At 31.7% G+C, this 27909-nt stretch overlaps 1 protein-coding gene across 2 annotated transcripts in view; it reads right to left on the bottom strand.

Annotated features, from left to right (window-relative positions):
• Window positions 1-27909, bottom strand: part of PARP8 (poly(ADP-ribose) polymerase family member 8) — a 221345-nt gene that overhangs the window by 72464 nt on the left and 120972 nt on the right. For both annotated transcript variants that reach the window (XM_031964876.1, XM_031964883.1), the window contains 4 exons: window positions 16165-16254; window positions 15236-15306; window positions 7727-7804; window positions 5977-6071 (listed from right to left, as the gene is read on the bottom strand). In XM_031964876.1, coding sequence (XP_031820736.1) covers window positions 5977-6071; window positions 7727-7804; window positions 15236-15306; window positions 16165-16254 — 334 coding nt within the window. The remainder of the gene's footprint in view (window positions 1-5976; window positions 6072-7726; window positions 7805-15235; window positions 15307-16164; window positions 16255-27909) is intronic.

The raw sequence follows: 27909 nt of genomic DNA, 5'->3' as shown, positions 1-27909 counted from the left end.
AAGATGCTATAAATTCTTCTAAATAATGAAAAAATTCTAAGTGTTGGCTTTTTTTAAATGAGTTAAGAAAATGTGGTAATTTGTTTTGCTTGACTATGTATCTTGGTAAAGACTTTTGTTTTTCTTGCTTTCTTAATGTGGAAAGGAGAGAATGCAGACCTGAACTTCAAATAAAATTGATTTTTCCCCTAAGCAATACTAGAAAAGAAACTCCACATGCTGATAAATCCATCAGCAAATAAGAAATATTGTTTAGCATCCAGGTACTACTGTTAACAGTAGTAGAACAGGAATGCAACTAAAGGAGAGCCATCACTGTGGGAGTGAATGCCACTTCAATCCTTGGTCCTACCTCAATAGCCCTTACCTACTCCTGAAAAGAATGAATGAAAAAAGAATAGGACTGGTTTCAAAGACAAGCAGTGAGTTCAGGGGCCTGGTCTTACATTCAAGAGAATGCTACAGGGATTTCCAATATTATAATAATATATATAATATTTCCAATATAATAAATTATTCCAATATGTAATAAAAGACTTTTTCTGGAGACAATTATTTCTTTAGTGCACACAGTTCATAGATTTCTCCTTTCTCGACTCATGAATGCTCAGATTCAGATACATTTCTTCTTGGCACTATGACAAATGGAAGAGAATTATGGGATGGAATTATGGAATTTTAAATGGGAAGTATCAGATGATTTATAGTTGGGAAGAAACACAAATATAACATAAACTAGAATCATCTTTAACCTCTTCTTCAAAAATCTTTTTGGTGAACAAAATATATGGTTGAAATTCTTGCTAATCAAAATCTAAATTTTGTAATATCTCAAATTTTAAAGTTGTAAGGAGATTGAAAAAAAATTAACAACTATTTTCTTTTCTCATTTAGTAATCACTAGTTTTATCATCTCTAACTTTTCTTAAAGTCTCATTCAGATCCTTAACTTCATTTTATTTATCTATTAGATTTATCTAGGTCTTAAAGAAGGGATAACAAAGTTCCCTATTATTATAGTTTTACTGTAGATTTTTCCCTGTAATTCAGCTACATTTTTCCTTTAGTAAAGTGCAGCTCAGTGTGTATATATTAAGTGTTGATACTGATTCAATTATATCTTTAAACATAATGTAGTTTCCTTGTTCATCTATTAATTCTATCTGCTTTTTACCTTTCCTGAAATAAGAATTGCTTTCCTGTTCTTTTTGAGTTTTTTAAAGTATAATATGTTGTTTTGTTCTAGCTCCTTAAAGTACATGAATATTGATGTTTCAAATGTGTTTTCTGTAAACAACATATTGTTGATCTACTTTCTAGCCCAATCTACACTCCTATTCTGTTTATGAGTAGGTTTTGTCCCCATTTACCTTTATGATTATAATTCATTTTGTATTTCCTTTCATTTTATCTTTCTATACTTTTTTCCTCTCACTGCTCAACCATTCCCTACTTCATAAAGTGAAGGAAGTATGATGAAAACTATTGAGCTTTAACAGAAGAAATCTGTTTCTGCTCCACTTTCAGTCTTCTCTTATTCTATATACTTCAGACTGAATCACAGGATTTTCTTTTTTTAATCATTTATACTTTGCTTTCTGACTTCAAGATTTATTTTGCTTATAATTTCATACTCTGTCACCAATCTTTGCCCTCCCCTCTAAGCTATTCATCAGCTACCTTTATCATCTTTTTAAAAAATAAATTTCTTGTATAGAACAAACCAAACTGTATGGTATGTTTGTTCAATCTTCCTTTATTTGATTTATAGCTTCATACATTGTCTACACCCACCTTTTTCTCTATGTCTGTCTACTCTTCAATGTATTTGTCCCTGATATATAGACAGACATAAAATTCCATAAATTAATAACTAGTATTTTTTTAGTACTTTTAAGTTTTACAAAGTGCTTATTATCTCATTTGATCTGCACAATAATCCTGGCAGGAAGATATTAATATTATTTCCATTAAACAGATGACAAACTGAGACAGCCAAAGGTTAAGTCTAGAACTAGCCACAAAAAGATACGAATTCAAATCCACTTCAAGTCAACTCAAGTGACTTGCTAGCTCAAGTGCTTTTCACCACTCTTCTGCCCCTTAGTGGATTTTCCTATTTCAAATCTCTCACATGAACTATGGAGACATGTATTTTCACTTTTGGGAGGATGGTGGTGTTTACTTTCTTGGTTTGTTTCTTTTCTTCTTTCTCATGGTTTTTCCTCCCTTTAATCTGATTTTTCTTGCCCAGCATGACAAATATGGAACTATATTTAGAAAAACTGCACATGTTTAATCTATAGCAGATTGTTTACTATCTAGGGAAGAGAGGAGGAGAAATGGAGGGAGAAAAAAATTCGAACATGAGGTGTTGTGAAAGTGAATGTTGATATCTTTGCATGTATTTGGATAAATAAAAAATTATTATTTAAAAAAATATCTCTCCTTTCTCTAATCTATCCTCCACCAGTTGAAAAAATCATCATACAATACCAAATCTGATTTATTACCTTTTAAAATAACCTCCTTTCTTTGGCATTTTTAGTGACTAACAATTTAGTTTCAGACATCCTTTCTACATTTGTCTGCTTGCATTTCTCTTGCATGATACTCTGTCTCCTATCGTTGTGTTTCTACCTACTTTCTTGTGACTTAAATCTTTTCCTTCTACATCTTTACCTCTTAGAATAGTTTCCTCAGGTTTCCAGCCCTAATCTCCTAGAGAAGACTTTTACTAATCATCCATGTTGGGATTCCTTATTCTAAATTATCTTATTATTTTTGCATATTTAATCTAGCCAATCTTTTCTTAAATGTTTTCATGATGAATTCCCCAATAGAATGTAAACATCTTAAGATAGGGACTTCTCCATTTTTGTCTTTGTATCTATTACATCTATTACAGTAGCTGTCATATAGGTACTTAATCAATTCTTGTGGACTACTTTTTAAATTCTCATTGAACCACAGGGTGGAGGTGGAATTTTTCCCAAGAATAAAAGCAATAGCCTCATTTACAGGAGCGTAACATTTTAGAGTAGAAGCAATAGTAGATTATCAAATACAAGTTCCTTGCTAAACATGCTACATTAATTTACTTCTTTTTTTCCTGAGGCAATTGGGGTTAAGTGACTTGCCCAGGGTCAAACAGGTAGGAAGTGTTAAATGGAAGTGTTAAATGTCTGAGGCCAGATTTGACATTAATTTTCTTTTTTAAAAAATCATTTATTTTTAATACATATTGCTTTATGAATGATTTTGGGAGAAAAAAATCAGAGCAAAAAGGAAAAATCATGAGAGAAAAAAAACAGAAAAAAGAAATGAACATAGCATGTGTTGATTTACATTCTATCTCCATGGTTCTTTTTCTAGATGCAATTGGCATTTTCTGTCCAAAGTCTATTAAGATTGCTTTCGATCACTGAACTACTAAGAAGAACCAGATACTTCATTATTGATCATCACACATTCTTGCTGTTATTGTGTACAATGTATTCCTGATTCTGCCTGTTTCACTCAGCATCAGTTCATGTAAATATTTCCAGGCCTTTCTATAATCAGTTCAATAATTTTATAGAAAAATAATATTTCATTATCTTCATATACCACAGCTTATTCAGCCATTCCCCAACTGGTGAGCATCTTTTTTGCTACCACAAATAGAGCTGCCACAAACATTTTTGCATATGTGGGTCCTTTCCCTTCCTTTATGATTTCCTTGGGATACAGACCCAGTAGTAGCACTGTTGGGTCAAAGGGTATATACAATTTGATAATCTTTGGGGCATAGTTCCAGATTGTTCTCCAGAATGGTTGGATCATTTCACAACTCCACCAACAATGTATCAGTGTTCCAGTTTTCCCACATCCCTTCCAACATTTATCATCTTCCTGTCATCTTAACCAGTCTGAGAGATGTGAGATGGTACTTAGTTGTTTTAATTTGCATTTCTCTAATCAATAGTGATTTATGGCATTTTTTTCATATGACTATACATAGCTTTAATTTCAACATCTGAAAATTGTCCGTTCATATCCTTTGACCATTTATCAACTGGGGAATAACTTGTATGGTTATAAATTTGACACAGTTCTTTATATATAATTTAAGAAGTGAGACCTTCCTCAGAAACACTGCCTGTAAAGATTTTTTCCCCAGCTTTGTACTTTCCTATTAATCTTGTTTCTGTTGGTTCTGTTTGTGCAAAACCTTTTTAATTTGATTAATTAAAGCTATCCATTTTGCCTTTCATAATGTTCTCTAGTTCATCTTTGGTCATAAATTTCACCATTCTCCAAAGATCTGACAGGTAAATTATCCCTTGTTCTCCTAATTTTTTATGGTATTATTCTTTATGCCCAAATCATATACCATTTTGTTATGTGGTGTGAGATGTAAGTCTTTGCCAAGTTTCTGATATGTTATTGTCCAATTTTTGCAGCAATTTTTATCAAATAGTGAGTTCTTATTTCAGAAGCTGGAGTTTGGGGGTTTATCAAATACTAGATTATTATAGGCTTTGATGATTGTGTTCTATGTATCTAATTTATTCCATTGATCTACCACTCTATTTCTTAGTAATCAAAAATGCTTTGGTTACTGCAACTTTATAATATAGTTTTAGGTTTGGTATATTGCTAAGCCAAAATCATTTGTAATTTTTTTCATTAATTCCCTTGATACAATTAACCTTTTGTTCTTCCAGATGAATTTTGTTGCTACATTAATTTCCATAAGTCATCAAGTTAATCAATAGCAGAACTGAGATTTGACCCCAGATCTTCTGATCCCCAATCCATTGCTCTTGAAATTATACTAAATTGTTGTTGGGGTTTTTTTTTTCTGGTGAAAGTTTTCATGAACAGTCATTCACGTTACCGTAGTCTTAGACTAGCTCTGGAAGTTATATGTAGTTTTAATTAATTTGCATTTTCTTTCACTAGAATAATTTTCAAAACCTGAGTCTCTGGGGAAGATTAATTTACATAAAGGAAGAGTTCTTTCTCAATGTTAATTACTTAATATTTTTCTTTTCCATCCATGTCAATGTTCACGTTATTCCAGAAATCCCACAGTTATTCTGAGATTAGTAACTGATCTAATCAAAATGCAACCTATCCTTACTACAGTACTCTGAGTAGATCAGGGCATTTTCTCAAATAGAAACAGAAACTTGAATAAAGATTTAGTCTTTCATTCTTATTAAGGGGAAAACAATATTTGTTAACAAAATTTATTCATAACTCATAGAGCAAATTATGGTATTTTCAAAATATATTATTTAAATGTGTTCCCTCAATTATTATTTCAGCCTTACTATAGTAATTTGAATCTAAACTATTTTTGTTTTGGTCCAGACTTATATTGCATATGCATAGGAAATCCTCATGTGGAACCTTCCTTCCATGAAAATTGTCAACTGGTCACTTGTAATCATGGAGAGTTGGATAAGGCACTCAGAAGTTAAGTACATGTGACCACATGTCTACCACATGTCAGAAGCAAGATCTCAATACTTATTTTTTCTGACTTCAACCTAAACCACATATCTATCCACTGAAACATGCTGTTGATTGTTATATGTTATTATAGTTTAGCTAAGATAGGAGTTAATTTATGATAACAGTATGTGTCCAATTTGCCAAGTAAATTACAATAATTTATTATTGTCAAACCTGGGTGTGAAGACCCACAAAGTAAGTGCTTCTAAATAAGTAATTGCAGTAAGCAATTGAAATAATCTAAATTATGAGCACCTGAACACTGTGATGATGGATAACCTGTCACAAAGAACAGTCTCAAAACAAAACACAAACTTCAGGAATTTGTGAAGACAGTAATGAGAAATGTTTCATTACACAGCATCTGAAAAAGTTCACCCCAGGCAAATTTCCATATATAAAACATCAAGGAAAATCTCCATGTTCAGCCAGGTATTAATTTCAATTTTATTCAATAAAATTATTATGTACCTGAGAGAAACTGCATGAGGCCCATATATTTCTCTCACTGCTGTCAAATCAGCTTCCAGCTGTGGGTGTTTGTGAAGTTCCCCATCATAGTTCACCTAGTAAAAATGACTGATTTAGAAATTACTTGGTATTTGGATGTTGGAGAAACCAAAATAATCATGAATAAAAATGGTCTGCTAGACAAATCACCTTGTCAACCCAATATACTATGGATCTACTTCAATATTCTGCATTTGCTTTATGTAGAAAGAAAATAACTCAGTATTAGATTTGCTTTGAATTTTTTAAAGACACAAAGGGTCTAGAAGAATTCATTATTTTCTATAAAATATTAAAAATAAGATTACTTTGATCCCAGAAGTTGAATTCAAAGAGGAAATAAAATATAGAGTAAAACAAAATGTCAGAAAAATTCCACAAATCTCGACATAAAAAGGAAGGCATTTTCATTTCCTCTCTGCAAACATATATACACACATATATATGTACACACATAACACACAGAAGTAACCATTATAAAATTTTTAATTTCTTTCAAAAAGGAAAACTACTAGAGTTGTCATACACCAATACTTTAGCCTGACTTACTGGCTAAAGCAGCCTTTAGTTCTAGCAAGACGACATCAGCAAATTATGTTGATGCATTGTTACAAATCAAAAAAAAAGTTTTACACTTTGATATCTTATTTTCTCCATCCCAGACTCTCAGTTTCTAAGACTGAAACTGTGAGAATATTATCCCTTTTTAATGTTTTTCTTTTATTAACTTTTACTGACCAAAGAATACTATAAAATTGATATTTAATAATGTCATTATAGAACCAGATTTATTTGGCTTTAGTCAAAGTGCAAAAAAGGAAAATAATACACAAATCTATTATTAGTGTTTTCTTATATTTGCGTTTCTAAGGATAATCATTTGTTACTAAATTCAATTTCTATCTCTTTATTATAAGTTTCATTATGTGTATTGTTAAGGGAGCCTGAATTGACTCTGAAATGGTGAGATGGAATTCACATTTGTGAAAGTAATCAAATTCACTGACAATTCCTAAAGGCTATTATGAACTAACAAGGCCTTGAGTTGAAGAAAAACACAATTAGTTAATGAAAGAAAAACTGAGAACAAAAATCAGATTAATATATTGAGTTTCTTCATAGATCTAAAGAGAATCTTGAGACTATAATTGAAGTTCAAGACAAAATATTAATATAGCTATCATTTTTCCTAGATTTTAAAGGTGTAGAGACCAATACCTTTTTAAATGAAAATGTTAATAAATGCATTAGTAATTCATATCTACTATTTAGGGGTATAAGGGTAAATGTTTACCCTTCCTAAGATAAAAATGTATGGCAGGACTCACTTTTATATTTAATCTGCATTATTAACATTTTCTCCATCGCTTCTTTAAGTCTACACTATCAACAAAATAAAAATCAATCCCTGATTCTCATGATTGCCAATTTCCAAGTTATAAATGCTCACATTGAAAATTGAACAGTAAGAACTTATCTGAATTGGCTCTCTCATTCTCCTAGCTCAATTGATACAGCAACATTTAAAGATAGGACAAGCATCATAAACCTTAAGCAGAAGGGTTATGCAGCTTTCCTAACAAATCCAAAAATGGACCCCAGACACTTTAACATAATGATGTTTTTCAACATAATGTTTCCATTTATAATCTCAAGAATATGATCCAAGATACCAAAATTAGCTACGGATTTGAAAGACTGAATTGCTTACCTGTCCTCCATAATAAAATTCTTCAGAATCATTGTCTCCTTCTGAATCTTCTTCCACTGTACTATTTTGTCTTGACTCCTTAGGTAAAAATAATAATTATAATAAAATATATTTTTGCCCGTTGAAAGCAAGATTTAATACTATAAATGAACAGAAGAGAGAAAAACAGACTGATAGAGATAGAAACAAAGAATAACAGAGACAGAGACAGAGACAAAAAGAGATAGCAGTCAAGATGTAGTGACAACAGCCAGAATATTAGAGCCAACAAAACTTAGGTTCAAGTCCTGCCTCTGGTCATATCCAGGCTATGAGATTCCAAGAAAGTCACTTAACCTATCACAACTGTAGGCAAATCTAACATTGTAATTGTAAAGTTCCAACCTGCATGGAAAGAGGGAATTTTTTATAAGTGAATTCATAAGTCTAGTCCCTATACATGTTCACATCCTAGAAAAATATAATGTTTATTAGTTTCTGGCAAATGTGGTTAGCAGCTCCGGGTATTTATTTAATGTGTTAGCAGAAGATTTTACAAACACCTGTGTAAATCAATCTACCTAAAGATCTAAAAGATTCAATTTAATAGTTTTACCTCCCTGTTCTCTTGACTCAACTGTGGAGTCTGGAGCTATTTTGACTTTAAAAGCCTAGAACTTAGTATAAATACTAGATGTACACAGCTATCTCCCTCAGTGCTTTTATGAGAATAGATGCTAAATAAACATTTGCTCAATGTAACCCTAGCAATTGTCTAGTTGCTATCAAACCACTGGATGTCACCTAAGGGACTGATTTAATGGAAGTTTCAACACACATATTTTAATTAGAATGCTGGGTTTGATTTATTCGGTAAGTTTCCTTCTCTTCCTTGCCTCATGACTAGAATATCCAAATTTCCTTTCAAACATCCTGCTTCTTTCATCTATCTTCCTAAATCACTGACAGCCAAAGGAAAACCTCTTTTTATCCAATAAGAGTGGCATATTTTCATGTCAATTCCATTGAGTTACCTTGACTACTATATGCTGGAAACTTTCCCAATAAAATAAAAGTTTTGTGAGAGTATAGGCTTTCATTTTTCTTTTTATTCCTTAATCTTGAACTCTTTTCTTTTGTTTAACATTTCCTTCTATCCCTGGTCCTTCTCCATCTACTATCCATTGCCTCATTCTTATGGTATCTATTCTTCACCCTCAAGGCACTATCAAATTCCTTTTTTTCCAGTTTAAAACATATCTCTACCAGGTTGTCTTGATACCCAATCCAAACATCTCTAGTAACTTTTCTGAGAGACAAGATCAATCACTCTAACAAAATATTTATAAGCCTCTACTATGTCAGACATTACGTCTTCACTACAAAACCAAAATTGGAAAAAATCTACCAGTTTATATTCATCTAAAATCTTGTCTATCACCTTAAATCTCTTCTTTATTGGTGAACATGCTCAGGTTTCCCCTTTCATTCATACACACACACACACACACACACACACACACACATTTTTCTTAACTCTCAGTATATCATCTTCTATCCTCTACTTCACTACTAAACTTCTAGAAGGAATAGTTTTCAATATTCACTATGTTCTACATTATTTCTTCACTAGGCACACTCACTCTCTTCCTAATATTTTTCATGATCAACATACAACTGAAACTGTTCTTGCCAAATTAATTGATGATCTAAAGCTAAATTCAATTGTCTTTTCTAAAACTTCATCTTTTCTAACCCTTCTGCAGCATTTAAAACCATCCCCAAACATCTCCTCCCAGATATTTTCCCTTTATTTACATTTTATGACTTTTTTCCTGGCTCTCCTGACTTTTAAATTGGTTTTTATTTCTCCTCCTGCCCCAATGAGGTGTTAGATATTACCAGTTCTGGTCCTTAATCCTCTTGTTTTCAAAATTTACATTTCCACCATTGCCTATTTAATCTACTTTCATGGCTTCAAAGGTCAATGAAGCAGGATTCCTAAGTCTTTATATTAGATTTCATATTCTTATACTCCACATTTCCCAAGTACCTGGATGATATTTGGACTCAAGATGTTCAGGGGGTTACTGATAGAACGAATCCTGAGCTGAGTCAAGATTTTTTCCTCCAATAATTTCCCTATGCTCATTTAATAATTGGAAAAATAATTACATCTTCCTTGACATTCAGATTTATAATCATGGAATTATCTCCAAAGGAATTATATTTTGCCTCTTCTTTCCATGCTCCTTCCAGTCAAATTCAGACATCAATTATGTGGATAAAAGATTACTAACTAGTCACTGTTTGTAGTTACTTGCCTTTTTTTTTTTTTATTCTTTACACAGCTATCATAAGTAATTTTCCTTAAGGCAAAAACATATTTGTGCTTTATATAAATGTTATATATTCCCCCAAAATAGTAAAAGGTAGATACATTTTTTGAAGTAAAAATATGAATAGAGTCTCCTGCTCAAGATCAGTCAATGATAGCCTAAAGTCTACTAAATAAAAATCATATATCCAACATTCAGATCTCTCTAAAATTGCCCTTTTACACATGTTATACTTTGGAAAAAATGGTTAAGTTATTCTCTGAGCTCCTTCTGCTTCTGAGCAAATAATTCCCCCATGCCTCAAAAGACATACTCCTAATCTATAACCAGCTAAAATCTTTCATTTCTTAAATGGTTTAACAAGGGAAAAAATGTTTGCATCATTTTTTTCTGATAAGGATCTATATTCAACACATTTAAGAAAGTCACCTAAATTAAGAAGAATAAGAGTTACTCCATTTGACAGATAGTCACAGGATATGACCAAGTAGATTTCAGAGGAAGAATTATAAGCTACTTATAGTTATATTTTTTAAAAAAAATTCTCATGAATAACAATTAAAGAATTGCAAATTAAAGGAACTCTGAAGATACATATTATAATCACTGGATTAGTCAAGGTGACCAAAACAAAAGTACAAATTTTGGAGGGGCTACATGAAAATGTCCATATGAATACTATACTGAAAAAATGGTAAGTGGTACAGGCATTCTCAAAAGAAACTGGAACTATGCCTAAAATGGTACTAATCTACATATACACTTTGATGCAGAGATATCACTTTTAGATCATACCCCCAAGGAAATTACAAGGGAAATATAAAAATTCCACAGGAGCAAAACATTTCTATCAGCTCTTTTTACAATGGCAAACAAATAGAGCCTAAAAGAGAGCACAGAAGTTGTAAAATGATTGAAAAAATATATTATAGGAATTAAAGTATTAAAGTAGTTTAAATAAATACTGAATAAATACTAAAATTAGTCAGTTTAAATCCTTCATTCTTTTTTGGATTCATTCTTGATTCTCTGGACTTTTTTTCCTTTCAAGACTCAGCAGACATCTCTCCTTGGAAGATCATTCCAGCTCAAAAGCCTGCTCTCCTTGGAAGATGATTCCATTCTGTAATACCTTATTCTGATTAGTCAATTCCTCTCAAAATTTCTATTTTGCAGAAAATGCTCAGACCAGCAAGTTTTACACCTTGGGGCCACTCCAGAATTACTGAATTTTTGCCTCCCACTTAGTCTTCTTCCAACAGTGCTTTTCAGATTTATTTCATATGTAGTCTTCCATTATTAGGTTATAAGCTTCCTTATGACCAGGTAGTTTTCAGGAAGCAAAGCTACCCATAATCATATGAAAATCATATGAAAAATGCTCAAAGCAATAATAATTAGAGAAATGCAAATTTGAAAATTTCAAAGTTACTATCTTAAACCCATCACTTTGGCTGAGATAATAAAAAAGTAAAATGATGAATGGTAGAAGAAATAGGTACGTAATGCACTGTTGGTGGAGTTACAAACTGGTTCAACCACTCTGGAGAACAATTTGGAATCATGCCCAAAAGGTTATTATAATACCCTTTAAATCCAGTAATACCTTTGTTAGGTTTACACTTATAAGAAAAAAGGACCTACATGTACAAAAATTAACAGCTCTTTTTGGGGTGACTAAGAGTTGGAAACAGGCAATGCCTATCTATTAAGAAATGGCTAAACAAATTTATGTTATGTTAGTGTGATGAGATAGTATTTGGATATAAGGAATTAGAAAAGTGATGGTTTTAAAATAACCTAGAAAAAAAATGTTCATGTATGGATACATAGTGAAGTGAGTCTAATCTGGAATTAATATAAAGCATGAGTAATATTGTGAAGATAATCGACTGTGGAAGACTAACTAGCTCTGATTAATACAATGATATACCACAGCTCCAAAAGGCTTATGTTATAAAATATCATCCATATACAGATAAGAGAATCAGTGGTCTCAAGGCTGCAGAAAAACACATATTTTCTTTGCTCTTTTTTTTGGGGGGGAGAGAATTATGTCGAATGGGAAAATGTTTTACATATATAGAGAGAGATAGATAAATATAGATATATAATGGGTATCATGACATTTCTAACACTTAACACAGTACCAAGCATATATTATTTAATAAATCTAGACTTGATTTGATTCAGAATTTCACTTTTCCTTTAAAAATTATTAAAAAGATGGTTTCAGAGAAATTTGGAAAAATCTGTCTGAACTGCTAGATGGCATTGAGGGAAAATGAACAGGACAATTTACACAACAACAATACTGTGTCAAGTTTGAAAGAACTAAGAACTCTTAGTAATTCAGTGTGACCAATCATGACTCTAGAGGAACACTGTTATAGCTTGTTAACCACCCCCAAATAAAGGAGATGAAATTCAACATATAGAATGGGACATAAATATTTGCACATGATCAATATAAAATATTATTTGCTTAATATTGCATGCATAAATTGATGTTCCTTTATTTATGAGTTTCTTTTCAATGAAAGAGAAGAAAAGAGGCAGAGGAAGGGAGGAAATATAAATGTTCTCATTTTTATTTACTTTTTTAAAAGAAAGCTGTTTCCTATTTTTCAAAGCTAACCCTTCCATGAAATTACTAATTTCCTTGGGCAAGAAGTACCTGAATTATATGAAGCTACCAAAGTGATTTTTCTAAAATATGGGCTAAGATTTGAAGAAGCCAAGAGGCTAAGACAGGAGAAAGAGCATTTCCACACATGGGAGGTAGTCAATGAAAATGTGTTGTGTCAGAAGATAGAATGTCTCGTCACAAGGAACAGCAAAGAGGACAGTGTCCAGTATCATCAGATCATAGAGTAGATAAGGGAAAACAAGGTAAAAGAAGATGAAAGTCAGCAGAGGAAGGTGGAGGGAGATTCTTTTGAAGGGCTTAAAAACAGAGGACTTAATATTTAATCTTGAAAACTAAAGTGAAATACTAAAGATTAATTTGGAAGCTAAATAGTTGATGGACTGATTTAGGTAGAAACCAGGAAAAAGGAGACCAAGGAAAATATTATTACAATATTTGAGGTGTGAGGTGATGGAGGAGGAGCAACAATGTCAGAAGGGAGGAGGAGGAGAAGTGTTATAGAATTATTAAAGAGCTGAAATTAACTGCAATTTTCAATAGAGTGAATGGGAGATGGGATGAAAGAGTCAGGCGTCAAGAATTACAACCAGGTCAAAAGATTAGGTGATTACTTAAGTCTGGAGATGCCCTCTACAATATATGGGAAAAAATAGAAAGAAGGAAGAGCAAAGGATGAGGATCATGAAGATAATGAATTATGTCTTGGATATGTTGTCTATGTTTTGCAAACTATAGACTTAGAAATCTGTCTAGGACTTGCCAAGGGTCATAGACTATATATAAACATACCATCCTATGATTCCTAAACAAGGTTAGCCTCAAAGCTAATCCTAGAACCACAATACGCAGCCTTCTTTCTCTGTCTCTACCTGTATCTCTCTGTTTTTTTTTCTCTTTCCCTCTTTCCCTTCTCTCTTCCCCACCTCTCTCTTTCTCTTTTTTCTCTCCCCTCCCCTCTCCTTCTCTCTCTCTCCCTCTCTCCTTCCCTCCCACCCCCTCTCTCTCCTCCCCTTCCTCTCTCTCTTCTCTTCCTCTCCCTTTCCTTTTCCTTCTCTTCACACACCCCACTAATATATTTCAATGAACAATACTGCAAACATACACATCTATGTAACTTACCCACCCATCCATTAAACAGACATTTGCTGGGTACTACATACAGTGCTATGACTGGGAAATAATACAAGGCTTAGTAAAAATAGTCTCTACCTCATTGAACTGACAAAACGAGGAAGCTTATCATAAAGAAACAAAACAAGTTAAGAGGAATCTACAGCCTCCTAAAATAAATTTAAGTCCTATGTGAGCACTCAAAGAGAAGGATATTACTAACCCTGATGGCTAAGAAAGGCTTTATAGATAATACAACATTTCTGTGTGGGTTTAAAAGATGAGCAACAATTCTATAGGTAAGACAGATGGAGGTTACTCCAGGCACAGAGATTATTATTATTATTTTATTTATTTATTTTTTTTTTTTTGCTGAGCCAATTGGGATTAAGTTTCTTGCCCAGGGCCACAGAGCTAGGAAGTGTTAAGTGTCTGAAGTCATATTTGAACTCAGGTCCTCCTGACTTCAGAGCCAGTGATCTATCCACTGCACTACCTAGCTGCCCCTGAGTACAGAGATTATTGTAAGATGGGAGGGGTAAACTCACTTTGGCTAGAAAACAGTGTGCAAAGACAATTTGTGAAAAGGATTTCAAGGAAGGGAAATGTCAGATTGAGGAGAGCGACCCTATTTTATAAACTCCAGAAGTTCCATACTGCTTATAGGATTAATGAAAAAATCCTCTATTTGAAATTCAAAATGCTCCATAAGAAGTCCCCCATCCTTGCTATTTCTTGTGTTCTTATATGAAACCTTGGTTTATATTCTCTAATCCAGGAACATTGGTTTCCTTACTGTTCCTCAAGGTATTCCATCTTCTGAATCCGGGCATTTTGACCAACTATTCCCCATGTTCAAAATATCCACCATCCCCCTTACCTCAGCATCTGACTTTTTCCAAGTCCCAGACAAAACACTAACTTCTACAAGAAGCCTTTGCTGATCTCATTTTTCTAGCAATTTCCCTCCCCTAATTATCTACATTTTATCTTATTTATATCTTGTTTATACAAAGTGGTTAGCCTAATGTCTATTAGACTATAAGCTCCATTGTATTTGTTTTTTACCCTTATTTGTATTCTTGGTGTTAGGGAGTTCTAGCATATAGTAGATGTTTTAAAAATGCTCATTGATTGTCAATTTCAAAATCTGAATTTTATTTGTTTCAAGATTATAGGTAGGTCTTAAAGAAGATAATGATATTGTAGGAGATGAGGGAACTATCAAGTGAAATGCTATAGAGGTAAGGCCAGGAGTAGAAAAAAGATGAAGAATGACATGTAATGGATCCAAAGCATGCAAGATAATTAATAGGGGACCTACAAACATGAAGGATGATATGACAATATAAGTTCCATAAACAGAAATAAAGAAAGCAAATGAAGTATAGATTTAAGAGAAAAGTCAATGTGTAAATTACACTAACTTACCTCTCCATTTTCCTTTTGTAATTTTGATTTTATGGATAAACAACATGGAATGTCATTGGGTTTTTTTAATTCTGAAATTAAAATTTAATCATGGTTATGAAACAAATCTTTATTCTGCATAACAACGATTTTATTAGGTTTATATTTAAATTCTACATATTTTTAAAATTTCATCCAACCACATGCTCCTTTGCAAGAAAATAAATTAGAAAGACATTAAGTATGGCAGTTGTTTCTGATGTTTCAAAAGTTTCCATAAAAACAATATTAATATAAAATGTCTATACTGAATAATTTTTGAATTAGCATATCTATTTGCCACTTTCCTTAAGAAAAGGCATACAGATAAGGTACATATAAAAATACACACACGCGCACACACACACACACACACACACCCATCCATATACTCATTATTGAACTTTGCCAAAAGTAAGAATGAACACACACACAAATGAAGCAAATATGTATTTTATCTATCTATCTAGAGATGTAGGGCATACATACATAGGTAAATATAAATACAGAAATAGAAATTTTCTGAAAAATAAAGTATACATATATATATTTACATGTCTAGATCTAGAATTCCCTTGGCATAATTTTCAAAATGAATATAAACTAAATATTTAAATTTTCTATGTTTTCATTTAAAAAGGAGGGGAAAGCTACAAAAAAGTAACACAAAAACACAAAAAAAATCATCATAAATTCAAATTGGTCATTCATAATTACAAAAAGCAAAGGTAAAATCCTTTATATTTCTAAATTTATTTAAGTTAATAATTTCTAACTTAAAAATCATTAATTCTACAAAGCAAACAAAAAATATAGCTAGATTCATAGCAGAATTTGCTTTTCCTTAAGACAATTCTGAATAGGAATGGAAATTATTTCTGAAACTGAATACATCTATTTGAAAACATTACCTGTTGCTATTCGATGAAAAATTATGGGAATTGGTTCAGTGGTAACTAGTACATCTTCATCATTGTCTGAACTTGAAACATATGTATTATCTGCAAGAGAAAAGGAATCTCAGATCACTTAAAATCCTAAAAAATTTCTCTAAAAAGCATTCTTATTTAATCTATAATTAGGAACATACCCTATTATCAAAACAAAAAACTATCCATTTGATTAATTTATAACACTATTAAATGTAATGTTCCACCCCTTTTCCCACCAAAGAAAGCAACTTAAAAATCCAAAAGGAAAGTAAATTGGAGGCACATAAATATAATAGCATGCCATAATGCAATTAAGACCTACAAGTATGAGAACCATAAAACAAAAATCTATAGATTTTTATGAAATAATGCAATATGAAAAAAGAACCCCAAATACAATGTACTTTTAACTTAACCATAATATTCAGGTAACTCTAATAAATTTAGACCATAACTCCAAGAGAATTTTTAAGTGAAATCAATTAACAGGTATAGTTTCGAAGTATGTTTCATTGTACTGATGCTAAATGTTATGTTTACAATAAACTGATTAAAAGTATTTGACATTTCTTTATTACTACCTAAAACGTAAATGGTTCCATTTATAATCCTGTTGAGCTAGGTTGATGAATCATGCATGAAATAATGGTGAAGGACCACTTTGAAAATGCTGTCATTTCTAATAGAAAAAGAATTCTGATTCACATGCTCCAAAAGCATCTCTTAAATTTTAAGCAGTTATGAGCTACATATTTCCCCCAAAGGAAATGAAAGTATTAGCCCTAAACTTGGCTAAATACTATAACACAACCATTAAAGTTTCATGTAAGAAAGAACATAACTCCTTAATAGTAATTTCAAAAAGAATGACACTAGAAGCTGTCCAAAGACCAAAATTCCATAAAATTTTATTGAGAACACTGGAGATAATAAAATTATTTTAAATCTAATTTCCAAAATGTTTATATTTCTATATACTTTAAAGTATAAGATTCAGCCAACATCCTCAATCCCAAATTAATTTGAAACGGATTACAAACATTCAAATGCCTCCATTTAGCAAATAGCATATTAAAATATTCTTAAAGAATATTTTAGAAATTTGCTTTTATTTTCAACTATTTCCTTCCTTCTCAAATGAAATTCGGTGTGCATTTTCTTCTGACATATTTATTTCCTTCCTCTGACAAATAGCAAATGCTGCTAAACAGAATGCTTGAATAAAGATAGTGAATCCTGGAACTTTGTCTAAATCACTGCTCTCATTTGAGACATGCAGAAATAATGTAGAGTCTGATGCAAACACCATGATGTCATGAGAAAAGCAAAGCATCTTAAAAACTCCAGTCAGAATGTCTACGAAATAGCTCTTCCATTTGAACTTTGCATTTCATATATTCTATAATAGTGGCCAACACCTTTGGTGAGCATATTCCATTGTTTTATGTCTTGTTTGATTTGAGTAACTCAGAATGTGCGTCAACATTCTTTATGGTGCTTTACCTTTCAAGAAATTGTTTAGGATTTTAATAAGTATGGAACGTGATAAAGGATAACCTCAGAGGTAATATTTTGCTACATAAAATCAATTTTTTAAAACTCAACAATGAGCTTTTTATATTTTCTAAATTCCAGCCAATTCTATGACTCCAAAAATATGTTAATATCACATGCCAATGGCTGTTTTATTATCTTCTCAGGCTTTCATCTAGATTGCCCTTAATCAAAATGAAGATTAGCTTCATATTTAATTTCTTTTTAATTTAACAATGAGGTCCACAATTTTAACTTGCCTTCAGCATTCTCATCTTTCTCTTATATTTTGTCAATTAAAGAATGCAATACAATCCAATAAATTCCAACAAGTAGTATTTAGGTGTCTACATTGTAGGTTTAAATGATACTTAAGTATTTACCATGCTAGATACTGGTGATACAATTATAAAATTTAAAAAATTATATTTCCAGTCTCAAAAGAATCTAAATTCAGATAGAGAATATAAGCAGATAGTGAATATAAAAGGGTAAATAGACACAATAGATTCAAGAGGTAAAGAAACTGCATGTCATGTTTAAAACACTATTTCATCTTCAGGAACAGCATTTATAGTTCTCAATATATTCCTAATAACCTACCATTTATATCATGTATTTATGCTCAGTATCAATATTTCTTAGTAGCTACTTCATTATTAGAATTCCATATAAATGGTGGGATAATTAATAAACTATTGAATTTGGAATCAGAATGTACTGAATTCAAATCCAACTTCAGATTCTTACTAGTTAGGTGAACCTAGACAAATATGTATTTTAAGTTTTCTGTATCTTACTTTTCTCTTTTATTAATAATAATATATTATTATCATATCTATCTATATTTTAGATAATAACAGCACATATATTGTTGAGTTGTTATGAAGATAAAAATGAGACACATAAATTCCTCATAAAACTAGAAAGTTCTTTCATATATATATATATATATACATATATATATATGTAAATACATACATATATATATACACACACATATATGCTAATCCTGTCTGTTCTCCACAGAATCATAATAGCATGTTGTATTCATCTACATTAATGTTACTCAAATATACAGATTGGCTAAATATATCCTAGAGAACATTTCTCATAATATTATGTCAGAATAGTGAGAACAAGAATTTTAATTGATAGTCATCCAAATCAATACTTTTTATTCACACACATACACACACACACACACACACACATCTGTACTGTTTTAAATCTTGAGTAATATAAACAATGTTTTATTTTAACCATAAAAACATGTCTTTAGACAGCCACAAAAAGCTAAGTATCACACAGTTTTAGGTTCAAAATTGGTTAAAAAGAAGAAATAGAATATTTTGCTTATTCAGAGACCATCATTCCAATAAATTCAATCCCTTAAACCATAACCCTAAATATAGAATTTTCAATTCCCTTCATTAAATTTAGACATTCTGTTACTGGAATCTTCATTCAGTGCCTTATTGATGCTGATTTAATATAACATTTCATAAACTTGCATATCTTGTTCTCAAGTCTATAGTGGATTAGAAATAGCAAGTAAGAAAGGCAAGGGACAACCAAGTCATTCCCTGTTAGAAGTAGGTACAATTGCCATACAAATTAATGGGAGCTGGCACCCTTAGATTAAGTACAGAGACAGGAAAAAATTAGAAAGTAGACACAGAACAATATTACTGCATAATACAATAATGGACATTCATAAAGATGACCTTGATAGCCTTGATTCACCTTTTGTTAGTCTGTTCAAGAAGACAGGAAATTATAGGGTACATTTTCAAAGGAATTATACAAAAATTGTCAAAATAAAACAATAGTGACACTGAAAGGGGAAAGCATCAGTTATCTGAAAAAGTCTATTTTTTGGCAAATGCAGGCTAAATTAGGTTTGGTTATATGCCTTTAAGCATCCCATTATCTATCAAGCTTCTGAAAGACATTCAAGATCTCAATTTGTAATATTCATTTTTACTATTATCATAACCTGTTGCACAAGAGGAAACAAAGTAAGCACATCATAGAAGAATACTGGATCTGGAGTAAGTGGATCTACTTATTCAGTTAACCAAATGACCAGCTTCAGTCGTAAGATTTTAACATAAAAGCATTCAACAAAATTATGTCTAAGCTCCCTTCCAATTCTAAATCCCATGATTGACTAGAAAAAGCAAACAACTAGCTATTTAAGAGGGGAGAAATTTCTTACTATTTATCATTTTCAATATGATTTGGAATGGGATTTGAATTCTACTGATTCTAATGTATGCATCACAGATTTGTTTTTGGTCTTATTCAAACAGATCTAAATAAATAACTTTTGTCCTTTTTGTGACCAAAATTACTATGAGGCAAAAGATCCTGAATTTCAAGGAAAGTTTAATACTCAAGTAAGAAAATAACAACTAAGATAGCTTTAAGATAAGAATCTCGATGCAGTCATCCATCAACTATGTGACATTTAATATTCTACCTGTTACTTTTAAAAATAAAGGCATGTTATTATAATTAGTAGATTACACATAAGATACTTTATAGTTCTAGGACTCTAATCTATGCTTATATTTTTGATAAAATCCTTTCCAAGTTTTTTAGTAGAAGTAAAGTAGAAGTACTTTAGTAGAAGTAGAAGAGAGATGTTCAAATATCTCTATTTTCCCTCTGAAGACAGACTCATAAGAATGGTTTAGGAAGGTAACTCAGGCAGGATGAATGTCAAAAGAAGAATGGATATAAATTCTAAAACTTCAAGTCTTGAAATTCTTCCAATGATCTCTGTGTGCTTATTTGTATGTTATGGCTTCAAGGATTACTGACATACCTGGAAGATCTCAAATAATGAGTTTCCTATTAAAATTCCACAAATGCAGAAAGAACAATGAATGGACTGAAATTAGATCTTACAGGCCCTTATATTTAACAACAGAATTTAAGAGTTTTTAATTAGCTAAACTGAAATAGTCCTAATCCTCAGAGTCAGAGATAACAAAGACTTATATGGAAAGAGGACATCTAAAAAGCACTGTCAGTTAATAAAAAAGTAACTAAATTTTAATTCAAAGAAACTTTGTGTTCAAAATCCCACTTTTACCCTTTATTGTCCATGTAATATTAATTGAAAAATTCACTTAACCTCACTATGCCATAGATGATCTATGAGGTACATCCAAAGTCTAAAATTATGCCTCAGTCGTCAATTAAAGAACATGATCAGAATTGGCAGGCATCAACAGCCTTAAGGCACAATGTTACTAGGGAACCTGTCTTCTAGGGAAATTTCATTAAATACAATGCTTTGAACTCACTGGTCCTTGGCCTACACTACTAAAAATAAACTTTCTGTTGATTTTGAGTTAGTATGGCTCTAAAGAATACCTTGGATTTGATTCCCCTGCTTCTGTTATCTCTATTTCTCAGTAAAATTCTCAAACAGCCTAAGACTATAGGTGTGGCCATATCATTCTTCTCAAAAAATAAAAGTCGGCCCCCAAATGTCTCTAGAATAAAAAAAAAAACCCTACTCCACTTAGTATGTAAAGCTTTCTAAAATAAATATATCAATGAATGAATAAATGAAAAAGTAAATGAAGTCCTCTAAGGCATTTAATGGTTGCCATAAATTTGCATCTTTCCTGCCTTTCCCACCTTCATATATCTTATCCTTGAACTCTAAAATCCAACTACATTGTCTTACTAATACTCCCTCTTAAACATGACATTCCATCTCTATTCTAGATGCTTTTGACTAACTTAACGCTGTTCCTGGAATCCTTTGTTCCCTCACCTCTATCTCTTTAATTTTCATGACTTCCTTCAAGGTCACTATCTGAAGGAGGCCTTTCCATTTTCTGTTCCACCCAATTGTTAATTTCTTCCCCTTTTATATTACTATTTACATTATAATATTTTATATTGTACCACATGACTATAATTATATGGTAATTTATATTTATGTTATATATGTAGTTATGTAAATAAATTATATTTATAGATATATACTTCTTAAGGACAGGGATTTTTTTATAAATTTTGCCTTTCTTTGTATCTGTAGTATCTCCAGTGTTTAACAATTGCTTATGTGACTAAGTAGCCATAGCAGGATATAATAAATTTCAGGTCACATAAGACTACTTTTTATGGGCCAGTCAGGAAAGATTTTGTATTTGTAGTGAATATCATAGATCTCAAATCCATTAAGTCATGTTTACTGTAATATTCTTAGGAGCCAAGTTCTCCAAGCCCATGAGTGACCTAATTCATATAGTGTTTTCTTTATAATCTGGATATTCAATGTTTCCAGTTTCTGACATGGAAAGTCCCATTACCAAATCATATTTGCAATTTATAATTATTAGAGAGTTAGAGCGTTAATTATAGAGTTAATCTAGAAATTAAGTGAATTGATAAAAAAAATCATATGAGGAACATTTAAGGGAAGTAGTATGATACAGTGTGTGTGTGTGTGTGTGTGTGTGTGTGTATGTATCACTGATTCCAAAGTAAAAGATCATAAAGTCAATGCCCATCTCTGAGACCACTTATAAAATCTTAGCCAAGTCATTTTTTTTGGCTTAGAATTCAGTTTTCCCATTTCTAGGATGACTCCATTTACTACACGATTCTGAGGGCCTTCATTCCTTAAGATCTATATAATCAAATTTTTCTATAATGTAACATATGCATTCCCTCAATATACTATGGAAAATGACAATAAAAACAACATCAGGTTTATAGGAAAATGGTGTTAAGCATTCAAAGCACAAAAACTATATTGGTTACACATAAAAAAAGAAAGACAGGAAACTAATAAAAATGAATGGTTTCACACATGGTAAATGATTATAAAATATATTATAAATACTACATTTTGACCATATCCACTGTCTTGGATTGCTGTCTAATCTGTGTTCCAAAGTGCAGAAAAATTAGAGGTTTTGGATGAGCAGGTGGCATTAGTGATCCACATCAAGAGGAGGCAAAGAGTGGGGACCATGGCAATAGCAGAAGGTAAGTGGAAAAGTTATAGAGGCAGAGGTCAATAAATATGTCACTTTATCTGGAAAAAAGACCTGAAGTTTGCTTGTAGAAGCAGATGATAGAAGTGTTGTGGCTTGTGACTTATCGTGATGCAGTTTTCATTTTTAGTGTTTTTTACTAATGAAATTTGCACATAAGCAACCTTCCAATTACTATTTAGCTCAAACTATTCTCATATATCAGTAGTACTGGAACAAATACACATTTTTAAAACAATTGTTATAAGTGACATTGCCTAAAACAAGATGTCTTGAGCCTGAGTATTCTTGTGTCCAAGCCAGTCTTGAATCCACTACATCACACTGGCACTCACAAGATCATGTTGTTCCCTTGTTTTCAAAATGATTTATTATCTAATATTGTTCACTTTTCACCACTCTCACCAACAATTACAATTTTTTTAGACAAACCAGCTATCAGCAGGTACAATTTAATTCAAATATTTATTAGCTATTTGCTATGTAAACTACTTTCTGCTATGTGCTAAGGTTATGAAGATTAAACTGAAATGGTCCCTAGACTTAACACTTGTACATTCTGCTAGGGGAATAGTGCCATACAATGAATATTTTGAGAAAAGGGGGAAAAAAGAAACAATGGCTTGGGAAACAGGGGAAGGTTTTGTGTTATAGATTGTGTAGGACTGAGCTTTAAAGAAAGCCAGGTAGTCCAAGAGGCAAAAGTAAAAAAGTAAGAAGTAACTGAAGGCATAGGGAATGGCTGGCTGCTGTACAGTCACAGAAGAGGGAAATGGGATTTCAAGCTTGTGAACAGCCTATTTGATTAGAACAGAGAGTAAAGGCAAGTAATTTTTAAAAATCTGAAGATACATATGGGAGGTAAGCTGGATACCTTTTCCATTCCTTACTTTTTGGGATCCCCTTCTCCCAGGTCATGAAAGTACCATCACTGGTGGCTAGTTAGTAAGCATCTCATAACAACTCACACTGCTTCAGTGACCATAAGGTCTCATTAAATTTCTTTCTCTGCCATTCCACCATATAAGTTTTCTTTCTTCTCTAGTCTCATTTTTATCTCAATAGTATGCTATTTTTCTAAATACATATAAAGATAGTTTTTAACATTCATTCTATACGATTTTGTGTTCCAAATTTTTTCTCCTACCCTCTGTTTCCTTCCCTCTCCCCAAGACAGTAAACAATCTGATATAGGTTATACATGCACAGTCTTAAACTATATTTCCGTATCTGTCATGTTGTACAAGAAAAATCAGACCAAAAGGAAAAAAAAAACACGAGAAAGAAAAAGCAAATGAAACAACCCCCCTCAAGTAAAAATATTATGTATTTAATCTCCCATGTGTATTCTCTCTTCCCTCCCTCCCCCTTTACCTCTCCCCTCTTCTCCCTCTCCCCTTTTACCTCTCCCCCTCCCCCTCCCCCTTTACCTCTCTCCCCTTCCTCCGACCCCCTTTACCTCTCTCTCCCTCTCTCTCCCTTCCTCTCCCTCTTCCTCCCCCTCCCTCTCCCTCTCCCTCTCCCTCTTCCTCTCCCTCTTCATCTCCCTCTCTCTTTCCTTCTCTCTCCCTCTCTCTCTCCATGTATACCAATATAATTGGGTGAAAAGTTATATGGCTATCTGAGTAGTCTGGATAATGAGCACATTAACCAGAATTGTTAATGGAGAGAAGACAACATATATGAGAGGTTATGAAGATAAAGAAGACAAGCTTTGGCTCAAGATTGGATATGACTAAGTAAATTTTTGGAGAGAAATTTCAAGGAATCAATAAAACCTAGATTGTATACCCAAATGACAGAGAAGATTCTGTGACTTTGACAGTCTTTATAGAAGGTGAGGAAAGGGAAGAGTTTTTAAACCCTTCAAATCCTTGAGTTTGAGATGCCTATAGAATATCCAATGCAAGATATCTTTGAGGCAGTAGAAATACAACTATATCATGGGCCTCCAGCATGAGGCCAAATCCCTAAGTGGCCTTCTTTTGTGTACTGCCTCAAGATAAGTATATTTTATAGATTTTAAAATAAAGCATTATTATATATGAAAATGTATTTTAAAAAATATTCTTAAATCTCAAGAAAGTACAAAAACAGATAGTAACTGAACTATAGTTGGCCGATCCCTAATGAAACAAACTAGAATTAGATTTGTGCATTTAAGAATCATTTCTATAAAGATGATAATTAAACTATCAGAACTCCCTCCATTGATTCAGATATTCACTTAGCATCTCAAAGAACTGCCCAGAGGTCAGAGTTTAAATTACTTGCCCATGGTTAGTCATTTTTGCTCACTTTGCTGCCAATACTACAACAGAGAAATTGATGTGACTTTTATGGACCACTATTCTAACTTTCACAAACTATAGTCTAAATTGGTATCTCAAAAACAAACTATTAAGTAAATTTAGTGAAATGGTAGAACAATGGATTTGAATCGAGAAACAAGAAGAGTACACCTTAAGAGCTGAGATAAAATGAAAGGAAAAAAATCTAAAATGAATTAAGAAAAATTTTGACAAATGATTATCAAAAATGCAAAAACATTCTAAATGTATCCAATAGCATCCTTATTTTATCTAAATGAAAAACTCTTCAAAATAACATGAATAAGTCAATGAGTACACATTATTTAAATACTATTTTAAAGTACTCTGAAAATAAGTAATGTAAAAAGTTTCAAGCATTATTAAAAACATTGTTATTCCTAAGGACAAGTAATTTCCATTCTTGTTATATTGGTGAATAAAATTTGAAAACAAAATATAAGATTACAATGTACTTAAATACTAACAATTGTTTCTGTCTTATCATTACATAAAATGATAAAAATTATAAATAAAAAGGATTTATGAATATTATATAACTATATTTTCAATAACTATATGTGTGTATACATATATGTACACATGCTATATATATCACTATATGTATACAATCTATATATGAAATGTAACTGTCACACTATTTATCTCTCTAAATATATGTAGCATAATAAAGTGTTGAAGCTATAAAAAACTTCAATGATCACTCAGACCAATTCATTTTACATATAAGAAACGTGAGATTTCTTCCTCTAATTCACAAAAAAAGTAGTAAGTGTCAGAGACTGGAATTGAAGTCAGAGCTTTGTACTAGAAATGCAGTCTTCTTTGGGCTGTACCAGGTCTTCTGACTTACTGTTTAATATTCTACCAATTACACCATAAGTTACTAGCATGTTCAGCTCTACTTTAAACATATACCTTCAAAAAGGTATATGTACACTTAATAGAGGGAACAGAACTAAATCACATAGAAATTGGGATTCTGAAAAGGGGAAACCTAGCTTTTCTGCTATTAAGTTTAATGATCTTGAAATCCCTTAAAACTGTGCAAAAGTTTGTTGTTGTTGTTGTTTTTAAACATGGGGCTTAAACTAGATGATCTTTGAAATCTTATTCTAGAGAATATAATTTCTAGTGATAAAATCAATACCCTAAAGTCATACCTCTTTTATAAATCTGATTCAAGAAAATATCCTTTAAAAATCAATATTAAGTCAAATAACCTTTTTAGAATAAAATCAACATTTTGATTTTTTTGTTTGGGAATTTTCCCTATTGAGATTTTAAGACAAATCCCCCTAAAATGGGTGTGGGGAAAGTTCCAGAACTATCTTTGGCCTAGACCTATCTAAGATGGAGGAGAAAAGGATCAATTATGATGATCTTTTTATCTGGGAGCACCTGATTATGAGGTAAAAGGTTGGACCTATGGTTCTTCTTATGACCAAGTAAGGCTACCTTACTTAGGCAGCCTGATCAGTTTAATCATTTCAGGGCAGACCTGTGATATTTCTACTTGCAGCCCACTAGACAAGGGACTGCACATCCAGCAGTACCTTCTGATGACAACTGACAAGATGATTACTGCGCTGTCCATGGTAGCTAGTGAGATAATTTCCCTAGCTATATGTCATTGAATTATTCACTATCAAGCATCCTAACTGACATTATCATAACTTACATTTATCTATATAAAGTGCTTTCTTTTCAAAAAAGGATCAGGAGGGGTAAAGCTGATTTTCCACCTAATAGAGGAAAAAATTATATAAACAATTCAAAAGAAAAAAAAAAGTAATTATCTATATGCCTATATACAAGAAGTATGTGTATACTGATGATTAACATAGTACCATGCTATGTTCAGTGACTAATTCATATCCTAATTACCGATTTTATTTTTATAATAACTCTGAACAAAATGCTTTAAGGATCTCTTAAGAGTACTCCAAGCAACGGGCAGAAAATTAGAATGCAAAGGAACTGTCAAGTTCTCTCAAGCATAATTTTTAGTTCCACCAATTGAATCTTTCTAGTATACTTGCTGTGTTATTATACCATTATAGACATAAAATTCCTAAGGATGAATAATGCCTACTGATATGCCCCCCATTGCATATAAAAGAAATTATGTAAAATTATGTTTACATACATTGCAAGACATATTAACAGGATTGCCCAAATATAAAAAGGAAAAAAATCAATTTTAATGGTTTAACTTTTCAAACACTTTTATTATAAACTCAATAATCTCAAAAACAGTATTGACAACTAAATAAAGCCACAAAAGAAATAATCTCTACTTATATAAGAAAAAAATAACAAATTTCAAGAGAATAAAAATACTGATTTACTTAATCTGCAAATCCTTGAAACTTTAGTGAACCAGAAGCTAAATGACCCAATCCTAAAGATGGTGTGGGTCAAAGAACATTGAAACAACCAATAATTTCATTAAGAAGAATGATAAAATTATAATAAAATTGCAACTATTTAGGGGACAATATGCATCTTTAAACACATCAATAAGAGAGAAAGAACAAAACAATGATTTAAGCATACAATTAAAAAATGCATGTGTATATGTGTATAAGTACATATATATATACATATATATATATATATATATATATATATATATATATATATATATATACAGATATATGTATATATATAAAACATCAAAATGGATAATGATTTAGGGACAATGAAGGACATCATAAGTGAATTAGGGGAGAATGGAAAAAATGTATCTATCAGATTTATGGATAAAGATAATGTTTATGATCAAGCAAGAGAGAGGATTATGAAAACTAAAATAGATAATTTTGCTTACA

The sequence above is a fragment of the Sarcophilus harrisii genome, chromosome 1 (genome assembly GCF_902635505.1).
Source record: "Sarcophilus harrisii chromosome 1, mSarHar1.11, whole genome shotgun sequence".
NCBI classification, from domain to species: Eukaryota; Metazoa; Chordata; class Mammalia; order Dasyuromorphia; family Dasyuridae; genus Sarcophilus; species Sarcophilus harrisii.
This window is presented reverse-complemented; position numbering and strand designations above follow the sequence as displayed.